This window comes from Paroedura picta, chromosome 5 (genome assembly GCF_049243985.1).
Source record: "Paroedura picta isolate Pp20150507F chromosome 5, Ppicta_v3.0, whole genome shotgun sequence".
In the NCBI taxonomy this organism is placed as follows: Eukaryota; Metazoa; Chordata; class Lepidosauria; order Squamata; family Gekkonidae; genus Paroedura; species Paroedura picta.
The window spans coordinates 72,870,570-72,886,151 of NC_135373.1; the positions used below are offsets into that span (position 1 = coordinate 72,870,570).

Below are 15,582 nucleotides of genomic sequence, written 5' to 3' on the forward strand. Positions count from 1 at the left end.
GTAGTGTAACCTTGGTCAATAAATTATTACCTCAAGAAAAATTTGTATCATCTTAGCCCACAAACCAAACTATATATCCATGGCTTGGATATTTTATAATGGATGGTGGGATATTATTTAAAATAAATCCTTATTTCAAAACAGAAATCTGCTACCAGCCTCTGCTACCATAGGCAACTGGCTGAACTTTTGCTTCTGGCATCATGCAACACAGGATAGGAATGACCTTGAATTTTGAGAAGTCATTTTCTCATCTGGTAAAATATTACTTAAAATGAAAACGATCCTGCTTAGTAAGTGTTACAGTGTGAAAGAATATCAAGAGTCTCATTAATTCATGCTGGAGATTCCTTTGGGCAGTGTCTCCCTGGCTGGCATTATCAGAGCAGCTCTTGAAGAGACTCCATTATAAATCTCATTTCATCTCAGGTCACAGGATGGTTTAAGGTACTATCAAGCTTCAGACATAAATCTAACTGAATTACATTTATAGTATACCACAAAAATGTGGGCATTCTTTATTATTACTAAATAAAAGTGTTACTCTTTATCCAGCTTGCACAACAGAAAGTGTTCTCTGCATTTACATTCCCAAAGAGACATCTGATACTGTCCCCCAAACTGCAAAACTTAGAGAGCATTTCACTATTTGACCAGATAAACTAAGGTCAGGTGGGTAGCCATGTTGGTCTGAATCAGCAGAATGAAGCTGGAGCTCAGTGATACCTTTAAGACCAACAAAGTATTATTCTGGTTGCATAAGCTTTCATGTGCATACACATTTCTTCAGAAACACTGAAACAGAAATCACCAGCCATTCCACATAGGGTGGGGAGAATGTTGTCAAGAAGGACTAATTAGAGTCCAGATGCATAAGTTCTTAGTATAAGACAGTTTCCTCCATCCATTTTCTTCAAAGCAGCAACCTTTCCATTCTGATTGATGAGTAAGACATTCAGAAGATGGTTCAGTAAACTACAAAACTCAAACCTTTGGAATCCTCCTTCTCACAGGGGAGAGTTATGGGACCTGGGCTTTGAGATATGTGTGACAAGTACGTACTTCCCCAAGAATGTATACAGTTGGCATTTCTACACATTGTTAAAATAGTGTTACATCAGCTGAGTGGCGTAAAGCTACATATAATCGCACTTCCCAGGCCACCCCCCAACTTTTTTTGCTGTCTTGCTCTTCTGTGCCACCATTTTGCGTTTCTCCCCCTCCACAAGTGCTCTTCTGCCTATTAATCAAGCCAATCCCTTCTCCATGCTTTAAAGGGCCCGCAATACCCACTAATTTTTAAAAATCAGTAATTCTCCATTGAAACACCTATGCATCTAATCATAGATGCATAGATGCATCTAATCAGAGATGCATAGTGCTTCTTTATTGCAACCGCTTATGGAATCCCGAGTCTTGCTTCTTTAAAAAATAAATACCAGCTTTCCACAGGGCCTGCAAGACGGAGCTCTTCCACCAGGCATATGGTTGAGGCCAGGGCAGCCCTCCCACTAATCCAATATTGAGATCTCTAACATTGAGATCATTGTTAGATCTATTGCATTGGTGCCACCCTCTTCTGAATATTATTCTCCCCACCAGGCTGAACTTGGGAGAAGTTGGGTAAATATGATTAGAATTGTGACCACTGCCGCTTATATGTTATATGTGACTTGTTGTTGATATTAATTGGAGTTTTTATGGGGATTTTATTGTGTTTTAACTGTTTATGTTGTAAACTGCCCTGAGACCTATTTGGAGAAGGGCGGTCTAAAAATTAAATAATAATAATAAATAATAACAAATCTCATTCTTGATTGGGGGGGAGGGGAAGCTTAGAGAGTTATACTTTGTGCTACAACTTTGGGAAAAATGTTTTTGCCTTTGCCTGCACAATTGAACGCCTATTCGTTGTTCCAGGCAGTTCACTTAAAAAAAAAAAAAAACTCCCGACCCCAGGAGAAGGGAGAGGGAGGCTGGTGCGAGGGCAGGACATTGGAGGCGGAAGTAGCACTTCTTCACCTCCATACAGTTTTTTTTGCTGGTGGCTCTCCGGTAGTTAGTGCTACATATGTTGGTGTATGCACTTTTTGGGATTCACCGACTAGCATTTTAATATGGAGGATATAGCCGTATGTTTACTGCTCAGACACTGCATGTTGGTGATGTCATGTGGAGGGGCCAGAATATAACGACAACGAAAGGCAAGTATCTCACTATTTTTAAAGGGTGTGGAAATCCCTAGTGTTTTTGCCACATTTATTGAGAGCAGACAAATAACATACCAACTCAGATTAGACAAATTGCTAGAGATACCATACCAATTTGAAATGAGATCCTCATTTACATTTGAATTATTCCATACACAGCAGAACGAAAAAAAAGTTTTATGTAACTAATGCAGCAGTGGGGATAAGGTTCTCTTTGCAGCACCTTTCTTTCTCTCAGATTATATCCATTTTGTCCAAGATCTGGCTTGAACATGGCCAGATTTGGGCTTTACAGCCCTTACCCTTTCATAGAATTTTCTCCTCAATCCAAGCCTTTTTTCCTTTCGTGTTCTTAAAAATTCTCCTCAGCCTCTTCTCTCCTCCCACTATTTTTTTAGACGAAAAGAAGCCATGAGCATGGAACCACAACTACTTGATGTAGAAAGTTATAAACCTATTTCTGAACATACCTGTCAATTTTCTTCCGTAAAACATCGAAAAACTCCTTCCAATTTACAATGTTATCTGGCAGCCCAACATTGAATGCATGATCATTTGCCATGTGATTGAGAAGGACTGACCTATAAAAGATTAGACGCACTCTTTAGAGTTCTTTTCAGAAAGTTTTGCAAAAGACCTTTTGGGGGTACTACTGGTATTTTAAATAAGGGAACATGGCTACAAATAAAAGCTCAACAGATGATGGAGACTACAAGAAGAAATCTCAGTGTATTTATGTACTTGCATTAAACTGAAGCAGAAAATTTGAATTTCAGCCCTATAAAACCAACACTGAATAAGTCACTGTAATGTTTGCTTTGCTCTCAGCAAAAGTGTTTTTGTGTAATATTTCCATTTCAGCAGCTTTTCAATAAGTTGCCTGCATGCTTAAAACCAAGACTAGTTTTGACCAATATTGTCATTACATACTAAGAGCGCCATTGTAGTTTTCAGTAAGGGTTGGAGCGAGATTTTAAAAAAAAAATCTCATGATTATTGCAATGCTCACAAAACAATGCCATTTTTGTACTTACAGTATATACAAATTAATTTTAAATTTAAGTGCAATACCACAGAACCAGTGAACTAACTAGGAAAAAAATATTATTCTGAATGATCTGTAACCATTAGTGCCTGTAATATTTGGGAACAGGCACTAAGGGTGGAGCGCTGTCTAGCCGGTGTCTGGACTTTGCTTCTGGCTGAACGACCCAATCTGGCGCCCACCACCCCCAGGAGCCGGCCGCGAGATGCGCTCACCGTCTCGCTACCAGACATTCCTCAGCCATGAAGGGCAGTGGACATACTCTGCCCAGATCATGCCGCCGCTCCGGGCACCTGTCAGACCGGCCGCCTGCTAGCAGCTTCACTTGTGCTGCCAGGACCGCAGGCAGGTAGGGGCCGTAGGCTGGTGGTCCTGCACAGCCCTGCACAGCCGTCTAGGGGCCCGGGACAGGCCTGCTGCTCCAGCCACCCACCAGCCCAGACATCTGCCACTGAACTTGCCACTGCCGACAATGCTCCGACACGGTAGGGCGCTGCCTTGGCCGCTGTGCCTTTCCCCTGGGTGCAATAGGTTTTCTTGCTAGTAATAATTATAATGATGATCAGATAGATCTTTTATCTTTAATTAATTCATTAGACCTTTCTAAATGTAATGCAAAACCAAAAAGGGAAACCAAAACCCAACCTAACCAGAAAAGTTAGGAACCCAAAGGCTGAGCTGCAAAAATAATTTTTAAACATTTTCAAATATTTATTACTAATTCAACATATTAAAAACATAGTCATCATCATTTTAAAGCATCACATTTCTAACTAAACACGGAGTAGACCAACATAGAATGGACCAAATGCGTTTCAACTCCAAGGGGACTTCGTCAGTGGTCAAGGGAGTGGCGGGCTATAAATCTAATAATAATAATAATAATAATAATAATAATAATAATAATAATAATAATTGTGAGGAATGTACTCATGTATAAAATCAAAATCAAAAGGCTTGCTGAGTGGCAAAGAAAAATCTGCTAGGTGCTGCTCCAACTAGTCTTTCTAATGTAAAGGTATCTGATTTGCAGCCTACCTTCTAACATATACACTTCCAGAGGCCACCACTCTCTACTTTTGTCCAGCTCTCAATCATCTTTGCATTCCCATGTGTGTCAGAAATAGTCTAATGGGCTGAATGCTGAACTCCAAGTAGGGTGAAGCACGTTCAAGTCCTCACTCCACTTGACTAATTATACTAAACTGGTTGAGGGTGTGGGGAGGAGGGATATACTGCCTTGAGGTCCTGTGGGAAAGGATCAATTTAAACTAATACTGATTAAATCCAATGCGGATCAATTGGTATCACATTCCCTTTTCTAAGTATCACAGCTGCTGCAACATTGCCTTCACACAACTAATTTTGGCGCAGGATATAATGGCTAATGAAGCTTCCTCTCCCTTACGTCTTATCTGAGGCTCACAAGTCCCCTGAAAACAGTCCAACCTATAACCAATTGAAAGATGTTTTAAAACTTTTGGTCTGGGTGGCTATTAAGAGCTTATGATGGGGGCATCGACTGTTGCACTAACACATCATGACTTGTGGAGCTGCACTGCATTACAAACTGACTCATGAGCTTAACTAACAGCAATGCAGCATCGGTCAGCGTTGCTATAGAAACAAGAGCTGTGACTGACAGATACCCAATAGTAGAGTCAAGCAAAGCTACTATGCGACACAGAACTGAGTGGGGGGAAATGCAGGAAGCACAAAAAGCCATTGCTGACCAGTCTTGCCAATAAAAGTTAGTAGTTGAACAAACATTGCTTTGGTTTCTGCTAAAATTACCACTGGCAGGAAGGATTTCTGGAAGGAGTGCCTTCCTTGCCTCCCTCTCCTTCAAATGCCCTGTGAAGTGCTGCTCCTAAGGGACAGGGATTTGTGGCTCCAGTGTGGATTACTTTGCACATGCCACGTTGAACCTCATTTGCTACGTTGATGGCCACTCATCCAGGTTCTACAGATCCCTCTGGAGCACCTCACAGTTCTTGCTGTTTTTTGCCACCCTGAACACATTTTGTCATCTGCAAATTTAGCCAATTTGCTGCTTACCTCCAACTCCAAATTATTAATGAAAAGCCCTGGACCTAGTACTGAGCCCTCACTGCTTACCACTTTCCACTGTGAAAACTGCCCATTTGTATTGATTCTCTGTTTCTTGTTAATTAGTTTTTAACCCATAAGAAGACTTGGTCTCTTATCCCATAAGTGATGAGTTTACTTAGGAGCCTCTGAAGACGAATTTTTCAAAAGCTTCCTGAAAGTCTAGGTAAACAGCATCTACTGGGCCACCCTTGTTTGTTCATTCCCGTAGGCACTAAATGTTGCCGCAGCCATATTATAATTAGCTTTGTGACCTTCATTCTTTGCCTGAATTCAATAGGGTTCAGATGATTAAAAGAATGAACACTCAGTACAGTGTCTGACACTAACCTGTTTCCAGTGAATTCTTTATCACAGAACATGCATGTACCACGGAAATTCATATCATATCTTTCTTGCTGTTGCTGCTCCAAAACTTCCCGCTGTTGTATGGGGTGAGGACAAAATACACACATTCATTTGCTTTTCTGAAAATGGCAGGGTTATTCCAATTTAATTTATATTGTGTCTCATTATCCACTAATGGGCAACAGCGAAAATAGGCCTTTGATTCTTTTGAAAATATGACTTTCTCTCAGAATATTCACTTCAGGTATTTCCACAGCTTGAGGGGGAAAACTGGGGGAGGGGGGGGGACTGGTCTAACTCAGTATATTTTAAATTTTCCACTCTCACCTCCAAATGGGGCCTTAAAACAGTGGAGAGGGGACATACATAGGATTGTATGATATTTCCCACATGTCTTAAGTTGCACCCTTCTAAATCCATTAACTTCAATAGGTTTAAGTTCATTTAGGATTTCATTGTCAGTCTATTAAACACAGACTGTTTCCTTTGAGTTTAACATAATTGTCAATGCTTTCTAAAGGAACAGGAACATCTCTGTGAACAAAGGAAATTTTAGCTTTAAATAATAATAATAATATAAGTTTAAACCTGAAAGTGAGGAAATATATTTTTCAAGTATTCCCATAGGTCTCCCAAAGCATTTCTCTTAGTACGTCTGCATTTCTTTCCCAGGATTTTCTACCACAATTTAAATAAAAGCTACAATTTACTGCTGAGGGCTCATAATACTGCTGAGGTGCTGCATATAGCTTCAGGCAAGTGAAATGAGATTAAGAATGTATATGCTTACCAGGAGAGAGACTGAAGCAAGAAATCATTTAAGTTATAAGTAATGCAAGAGGGACTAAAATGGAGATGGAAGGAAAAACGATCTGGGAACTCATTGGGTGACTTTGGGTTAGCTGCCTCTTTCATACACATGGGCTTGTTAGATAAAGCAAAACCACATCTACCACCATTGAGCTTCTTGAAGGGAGGATAGGGTAGGGTAAAATTTTAATATATCAAACATTGTTTCTATGTTATCACAAAGACCATAAGAGCTACAATGAAAATGCACACACTCCTTACTATTATTTGAGTTCTCAAAATTCCATCTTCCTCTATGCAGCTGAAAGTTTCATACAATATCTCCCTATACTCACAACCTCCCTGTGAAATAGGCTGGGTAGAGAGATTGGGACAAGCCCAAGGTCACTGAATGACCTTTGTAACCAAGTGGAAATTTGAATTTGGGCTTCCTCCAAACTTCTCTTAAGGTGATCATGAGGAGAAAGCCCAACTGTTTTGTGAACCAAGGCTATGAAAATGAGTATGCCCTCTTCTCTCTGAGGTTCCAGTTTCCTTTATCCTCAGAAATCTTTTAAAGCCTTGAGTGGGGGTACAGTCAGCTAACCAAAACACATTGTTGTTGTTGCTATGACTATTACCTCCTTCACTCCAAATGGCAGAAACTCTTTCTTCTGATGTGCTACTAGTGCCAAACTTTTCTGTTCTGTAAGGTTTTTTGTTGTTTGTTCAGCATCTGTGTCTTCTAGAAGCAATTAGATAGCCTAACAGAACCATGCTGAGGTGGAGTTTACACAATGACTCATATCCAGGGACTGTAAGTCAAGCGATGCTTTGTATATATATATAAAAAAGCAAATACTGTGGCACTTCCGAATCATAGAGTTGGAAGGGGCCATACAGGCCATCTAGTCCAACCCCCTGCTCAATGCAGGATCAGCCCAAAGCATCCTAAAGCATCCAAGAAAAGTATGTATCCAACCTTTGCTTGAAGACTGCCAGTGAGGGGGAGCGCACCACCTCCTTAGGCAGCCTATTCCACTGTTGAACTACTCTGACTGTGATAATTTTTTTTCCTGATATCTAGCCTATATCGTTGTAGTTTAAACCCATTACTGCTTGTCCTTTCCTCTGCAGCCAACGGAAACAGCATCCTGCCCTCCTCCAAGTGACAACCTTTCAAATACTTAAAGAGGGCTATCATGTCCTCTCTCAACCTCCTTTTCTCCAGGCTGAACATTCCCAAGTCCCTCAGCCTATCTTCATAAGGCTTGGTCCCTTGGCCCCAGATCATCCTTGTCACTCTCCTCTGTACCCTTTCAATTTTATCTAGGTACTAGATAACTCCAGAACTGCACACAGTACTCCAGGTGTGGAGTGGTCTGACCAGTGCCGTATACAATGGGACTATGACATCTTGTGATTTTGATGTGATGCCTTTGTTGATACAGCCCAAAATGGCATTCACCTTTTTTACCGCTGCATCACACTGCCTGCTCATGTTTAGTTTACGATCCACAAGTACCCCAAGGTCTCGTTCACACACAGTGTTACCTAGAAGCGTATCCCCCATCCAGTAGGCATGCTTTTCATTTTTCTGACCCAGATGCAGAACTTTACACTTATCTTTATTAAATTGCATCTTGTTCTCATTTGCCCATTTTTCCATTGTGTTCAGATTTCGTTGAACTCTGTCTCTATCTTCTGGAGTATTTGCCAGTCCTCCCAATTTGGTGTAATCTGCAAACTTGATGAGGAGTCCCTCCACCCCCTTATCTAGATCATTAATAAATATGTTAAAAAGTACCAGAACAAGCACCGAGCCCTGAGATACCCCGCTACTCACCTCCCTCCAGTCTGATAAAACACCGTTGACAACAACTCTTTGAGTGCAGTTCTCTAACCAATTCCTTTACTAACATTTAGTATATTTGTACATCAAATACTGTACCCGGAAACAATCAGTTGTTAAATTCCTGCCATTTCTACTTTGCAGAAAAGAAATGGAACTTGAGAGAATTTACCCAGCCAGGTACGATATGAAACCAGCGCTCAGCTGTGGTTCTGTGGAAAGCATTTACAGAAAATTCCAAATTCAGTCCCCCCATACATCCAATTTAAAGACTTTGAAGGGAATACTTTTATCTGCCTGACACCCTGGATAGCCACTGACAGCAGATAATATAGAAGATCTAAATCAGTACAAGGCAGATATGAAGGGAAGTGGGGTGGGGGTGGGGTCTGTCACTGTAGAGGAGAACTAGCAATTTTTAGGGGTTCCCTTATCCCATTGCTGTCCTCCTCTTCTCAAGGTGTTCCTGGAGGAGGGTTTCCCTTATCCCTCAGAGCAAGCATTCTGGGAGTAGTCAGAATGCAGTAGGAGGTCCAGAAGTAATGCTCTGTGGATCTCTTCCATCTGTGAAAGTCACTGGAGGATCCAAGGCCATAGGCTTACATAGGTTTCTCTTCAAGTGTTATTTTTGAACCAGTACAATTGAGGGGCGGGAGAACCATTCTGAGGGAATGTAAAACTACTCTAAAGTTGTAGTTCTAAACACTCTTACAAACCAATAAACCTTGTGGAATTCACCAGGACTTTCTTCTAAATAAGTTTATGATTGGCTGGACAGAGAAACAGCTTAATTGCTAAACTACGCAATTTGGGAATTCAACAATTTATTTGTACAGTACATTTCATGATCTCAATGTACCCACACAAAATAAATTTCTTACCAGTCTCTGCTGCTGGAGCTTCTCTCTTAGTGCTCTGTCTTCAGGTAAAGCATCACATAAAAGAAAATAATTTTCCTGTTCCTCTGTGAAAAGATTATATGTATGTCAAGAAAACCTCTGCTGTTTTGGTTTACACACACACCACAATTGATGCTAAGTTTTTATTTATGGCCATGGGTTTTTAAGCAAAGATTTATAGCATAATTGTAGCAATTTAAATTGAGTGCACTTTAAGAGGATGACAGTCAGAATTTTATTAAGCAAATTAACATGAACATAGCTAAAGGCAACTTATAAATATAAAGAAAAGCACCCTCAGGTAGGTCATTGTTGGATACTGAGCAAGAACAACCAGCCTTGCAAGCATTCCTCCACAGATTTTTTGCTGCAGAGGCATCTGCAGTCTTTTCATACAATACACCTGTATACCAATGTCACCTTGGGAGGAAGAGTCCTATACAGAAAGGGACAACTCTGGGACAGATTTTTCTGTTTCAAAGTACATGATCAGAGCCAGTGGAATCACTCCAGCTGCTTTTTCCACCCCAAAATGGCAAGCATATAGAAAGGGGCCAGCATTGACCAAAGACTACTGGATTTGAGCCTTTATGTTCTCCCCTTGTATGACTGAAGGATGCTCACATGGACAGCAAGTATGATTATTGGTTGTTGGAATGACAGACTACGATTTGGGAGACCCAGGTTTAAATTCCCATTCTGACAAAGAAGCTTGATGGATGACCTTGGGCCAGTCATACGCATGCTGTTTAACCTATCTTACAGGGTTGTTGTGTGGATAAAATGAAGGAAAAAATTCAAGTTGCACTGGATCACAGTTATAGAAGACACTTACCTAGCGGAGCTTCAGAATTCGTTCTTATTACACAACAGAAGTCTGTGATGGGCTGCTCAGAGAATCTTTTCTTCCAATACAGTACATATCTCAAAGGCAAAAAAAGTAGGCTTAGTCATGATACAAAACATTTCCCAAACTCTTATTTATGTTCCCATATATGATTCTTGTTATCCTGCTGAGACTCTTCAGTCACTCATTTCTGGTCCAGCTATGTAGGCTCAATTCGTTTTCGGACACAAATCAAGGTGCTAGTGCTGACCTTCATAGCCCTATAAAGTTCGGGGTCAATATATCTGAATGACCATCTAATTGCTTATGAACATGCCTGACCAGTATGGTCATCTCCAAAGGCCCTGCCTTGAATGCCACGACCATCTGTGGTTAGGTGGGCGGCAACCTGGGAGTGGGATTTCATGGTTGTGGTACCAAAGATCTGGAACTCTCTCCCCATGGAGATTCATTTCTCCCTTTCTACTGCCATCTTCTGCTAGTGGCCAAGGACCTCTTTGTTTCATTTGGTATTCCCTCAATGATCTCTCTTACCTAATCAATGTTTTTAATGTATTTTAGCTTGTTTTGTATGCGTTTTAACTCTGCTTTATAACAGTTTTAATTATATATGTTTGGGAGGGAGACTGATTTTAATGTTTTTAAAGTGTAATCCTCTCCATGACCTGAACCCGTCTGTCCTCTCTAAGGGCCTTGGCTAAGTTCCATTCCTGTTATATTGTTTAAGATCACTGAAACTGTGTTATTTAGAGTATTATTGTTGTTGTATTTGTTTGTTATATATTAATTCGTTCCATGTATCCCCCATGTTGTATTTAAATGAGCCATATGGAAGGGCGGTATAGAAATAAAATAAATAAATAATTTTTATCATGTATGGTTTAAACTATTACCTACCTTGGTAGGCCTTGTTGTAAATAAATATTTATCTTCTAGAAAAAGGGAAGGATTTTAAAGAAAGTAAGGAAACCTTCCTCCCAAGTGGAATTTTCTTATGTAAATTAACTTGTCCAAGGTAATCTAAATTGGTGTTCTCCTAAGATGACATTTCTATTTAGACCAAATAACCTGTACATTGGAAACCCATTACCAAGTGATTACAGAAGTTCAGTTAACATAAAGAAACTAGACACAATTGATAGGGCTCAGTTTGAAACATGGAAAAACTTAGGATGCTAAAGAATCTTTTAACTATTTTTAGGATTTTATGTGCCCTAGATTCTTTTAACCTTACAACTCAATATTTATTGCAGTGGTCCCCAATCCCCGGTCCGGGGACCGGTACCGGTCTGTGGATCAGTCGGTACCAGGCCGAGGCTTCTCCTCGTCCTCCTCACCAGCTGCTGCCTCGGGGGCTGCCCTGCCACTCTGCCACCAGCTCACCTTTGGTGCTCTCCTGTGGCCACCATGGCTGGGGCTCCCCCTCGGCATGGCACTGCGCAGCTGCTGCTGGCAGCACCCTCCCCAGCAGGCAGCGGGAAGTCAGGAGAGCCGGTGGAAAAGCAAGAGGAGCAGGGGCTCAGGCGGCGGCAACGTCCCTCAGCAAAAGACTACCCCTCCTGGGCCTCAGTAAAATTGTCAAGCGTTGACCGGTCCCCAGTGATAAAAAGGTTGGGGACCACTGATTTATTGGATATAAATAGTTGCTTTGTGAATGCTTGGTCACAAGACTGTGGAAAAATGGATACTGCGTCAATACCCAGACCTACTTAGTATTTTAATTACCCAACTGACAGTAAACTGTGTTGTTCCAACAAAACAAAGACCAGTACAAGTGTGGCCTAGTACCATGTGCACCCCCCACAGTACCCCATCAGTGTCAATTGAGAAGCAACAAGAAGGGTGAGAAAGCCAACTCAGTGGCACAGCCCTAGTGAAAAGATATGAGCTGCATCTATGGTAAGCAGTCAGAACTGTGGAGTCATTAGTTAGCTGTGAAGCTGCTTATGAGTTCACTGCATATATCTAGAATAACACAGGCACATTGTTATTAAATATGTTGGGGGAAGCAGAATCACTAGCCAAAACCAGCAGTCCTAGTGGACAAAATCAAGGTAAGTGGATAGGTAGGATTTTATTGCATGAGGTCAAAAGCCATAACAATATAATAATAGCGGCACAAGCAATATGGAGGAGGAGGAGTTGGTTCTTATATGCTGCTTTTCTCTACCGGAAGGAGTTTCAAAGTGGTTTACAATCTCCTTCCCTTTCTTCTCCCCAGAACAGACACTCTGTGAGGTACATAAGGCTGAGAGAGCCCGGATATTACTGCTCAGTCAGAAGAAGCTTTATCAGTGCTGTGGCAAGCCCGAGGTCACCTCGCTGGCTGCATGTGGGGAAGCAGGAATCAAACCCAGCTCACTAGAGTCCGTGCTCCTAATCACTACACCAAGTTGGCAAGAAGATTAAAAATGTTGTCAGGACCAATTAATTCAAAAGATTTTTGGATAAACATCCGGAAGAAGTTCCTGATAGAGCAGTTCCTCAGTGGAACAGGCTTCCTTGGGAGGTGGTAAGTTCTCCTTTGGAAATGTTTAAGCAGAGGCTAGATAGTCATCTCAAAGAAATGCTGATTTTATGAACTTAGGGAGATTGTGAATGGGTGGGCAGAAAGGGATGTGCCAGCGTTTTCTCTTGTGGTCCTTCCTTGCATCCCCCAGGGAATTGCGAATTCCTGCTGTTGGATTGTAGGTGAATTTCCTCCAAGCCAGGCTGGATTCTGGAGTGAATTTCCTCCAGGCCAGGCTGGAATGCCCACCTTGCAACTATAAAGGCCTCTGGTCTAAAAATCATTGGAGCCATTCTGAGATTTTATTACACCAGGGGAGGGTTTCTAGTTGACCCAGCTCTACAGCTCTTCGCAGCCAATGTCATTCCTCACCTACTATATGGCATTGACATCTGGGGCTGGAGAGAACAAATAATCAATAGCTTAGAGCCCATTCAGAAGTTTTTCTTCAGACGTATCCTGGCTCTTCCATTCCAAAAGGGTCTCCTGCAGCCCTGATGAGGGCAGAGCTTGGTTTTCCCTCACTCAAAGCCCGTGCCCACTTAGCTATTCTGAAATCTTGGAAGAAAGACATCACAACTAAATTAGATTCTTTAAGCCAGTGGTCCCCAACCACCGGGCCGTGGCCTGGTGCCGGGCTGTGGGTCCCTCCCCCCCCCCGCAGCAAGAAACTCGCCAGGCCATTCTAGAGCATCATATTTAGTAAATATAACAACATGTAATCTTAGTATGGCCCCAACATCTTTGTGATTTGAAACTATGCCATCAGCCATGCTCTACGGGTGATATCTCCAAATACCCAACGCCTGTGTATATGTGGAAATCCATCTGTGGAGGACCTGCCCCACTATGTTTTGGCTTGTCCCCTGTACTCCGAACCCAGGACCAAATTCCTTGCCAAGTTATTACCAAACTCACACCCTATTTCTGATTTTAACAAAGTCACCTATTTGCTATCAGATGTCGACCCCTATATCTCATATAGGGTGGCACTTTTCACTCTGGCTGCCAAGAAGTTCCGAGCTAATGCATTTTTACAGGAGCCTCCACCTTGATACACCATTTTATCCCTTTTATTGTAACTCAGTAGTCCATGTTTACAATTTTATGTACACAATATTGGAGAAATATTGTTTTATTTATATTTGTACCATATTGTTTTAATTGTGTTTTGTAATGGCCTTTGGCTACATACTATAAATGTTATCGTATCGTACTAAATAAATACATACATAAGCTGAATTTATGTTATTACAAAGATTTCATTAAAAGCAAGCTTCTATTCCTTATTAATGTAGTGACAAACTTGAAAATGGATAGGTGAGATCTCAGATACTGGGCAGAAGTGGAATAAATTTTCTAATGGCCTGGGATCTAACATTTTATATACCTCCTTCATGTATTTTCTCCATTTACTTAATGTCTTATTTTTTATCTAGTGCACACAATGTACTGCCTCAGCTTACAAAATACTTAGTAATGTTAAAACAACAATCAGGTTAGAGATCCTAAATTATTTCAATAGCATACCTGCAAAGCAGGTTATCTAGCATTGGTCACAACAATAGCAACAAATCTGCCTTATACAGTCTGGGTTTTTTCCTTGTCAAATGTACTTCCCTGTCTTACCTTAGTCTTATACATAAGACATATTGTAAGGCAGTGGTCCCCAATCCCTGGTCCGGGGACCAGTTCCAGTCCGTAGATCAGTCGGTACTGGGCTGCAGCTCCTCCTCCCCAGCTGCTGCCTCAGGAGCTGCCCTGCCACTCTGCTGCTGGCTCTCCTATGGTGCTCTCCAGCGGCCACCATGGCTGGGGCTCCCCCTCGGTGTGGCAGTGTGCAGCTGCTGCTGGCAGGGCCCTCCAGTGGGCGGCGGGAAGTCAGGGGCACCAGCGGAAAAGCAAGTGGAGCAGGGGCTCAGGCGGCGGCGACGGCCCTTGGCAAAAGACTACCCCCTCCTGGGCCTCAGTAAAATTGTCAAGCGTTGACTGGTCCCCGGTGATAAAAAGGTTGGGGACCACTGTTGTAAAGTACTTGCCAATGGGAAAACTAAGCAGGCAAAGCTTTCGCACACATACATTTATTCCTCATTGTTCCTGATCACGGATGTGTTTTTAGGTGCACACAGCTTGCATGTTGTGAGGCTCGTGGCGGGTTACAATCGGCAAAAACCTCCTTAAAACCCCTAATACAATAAAACCCATCTAAAAACCCAACACCACAACTAACCCAACCGATATCTCAAGGAGGAATAAACAAATCACCGTTAAATAGCCCTGGAGGGGGGTCCGATCTACCATTGAGGCACTGGCCTCAACCATAAGCCTGGCAGAAGAGCTCCATTTTGCAGGCCCTGCGGAAAGCTGGTAAATCCCACAGGGCCCGCAGCTCTTCCAGGAACTCATTCCACCAGGTGGGGGCCAGGACCGAAAAGGCCCTGGCCCTGGTTGATTGGCAAATACACATGTGAGAGGTGGGGTCGTCATGTGAGCTATGAGTGAGGCCATTTTGGTGTAATGGTTAAGCACAATGGCCTCTAATGTGGAGAACTGAGTCTGATTCTACATTCCTCCACATCCAGCCAAGCTGGGTGACCTTGGGCTAGTAACAGCTCTCTCAGCTGCACCTAACCTCACAGGTTGTCTGTTGTGGGGAGAGGAAGGGTAGGTGAGACTCATTCAGGTAGTGAAAAGCGGGGTGCAAAACAAAACAAAACAGCTCTTATTCCTTGAAGCATATTTTCTTGTGCACAAATATGTCAAAATGTATCAGAATATAATGAGCCAAGCCTCACTTTCTCTTGATAACGTACCTCACTTGCTCTTGATAAGCAGGCGGATTTTTGAAAAAAGCTATCCCCATAAACAAAACATGTAATGTGTGAACTTCTGTCCATATGTGGCTTTGCATTCATACTATTTGAAGCAGAAAGATTTGACCCCTTCAAACCAGCATTCTTCAGCCGTACAGTGG

The 15,582-nt window shown here is 42.0% G+C and overlaps 1 protein-coding gene across 1 annotated transcript in view; it reads right to left on the reverse strand.

Annotated features, from left to right (window-relative positions):
* Positions 1-15,582, reverse strand: part of ZNF277 (zinc finger protein 277) — a 47,173-nt gene that overhangs the window by 12,340 nt on the left and 19,251 nt on the right. Inside the window, exons 3-6 of the mRNA XM_077338513.1 lie at positions 10,088-10,176; positions 9,235-9,317; positions 5,695-5,786; positions 2,681-2,791 (exon numbers count right to left, since the gene is read on the reverse strand). Of these exons, the coding sequence (XP_077194628.1) occupies positions 2,681-2,791; positions 5,695-5,786; positions 9,235-9,317; positions 10,088-10,176 (375 nt within the window). The remainder of the gene's footprint in view (positions 1-2,680; positions 2,792-5,694; positions 5,787-9,234; positions 9,318-10,087; positions 10,177-15,582) is intronic.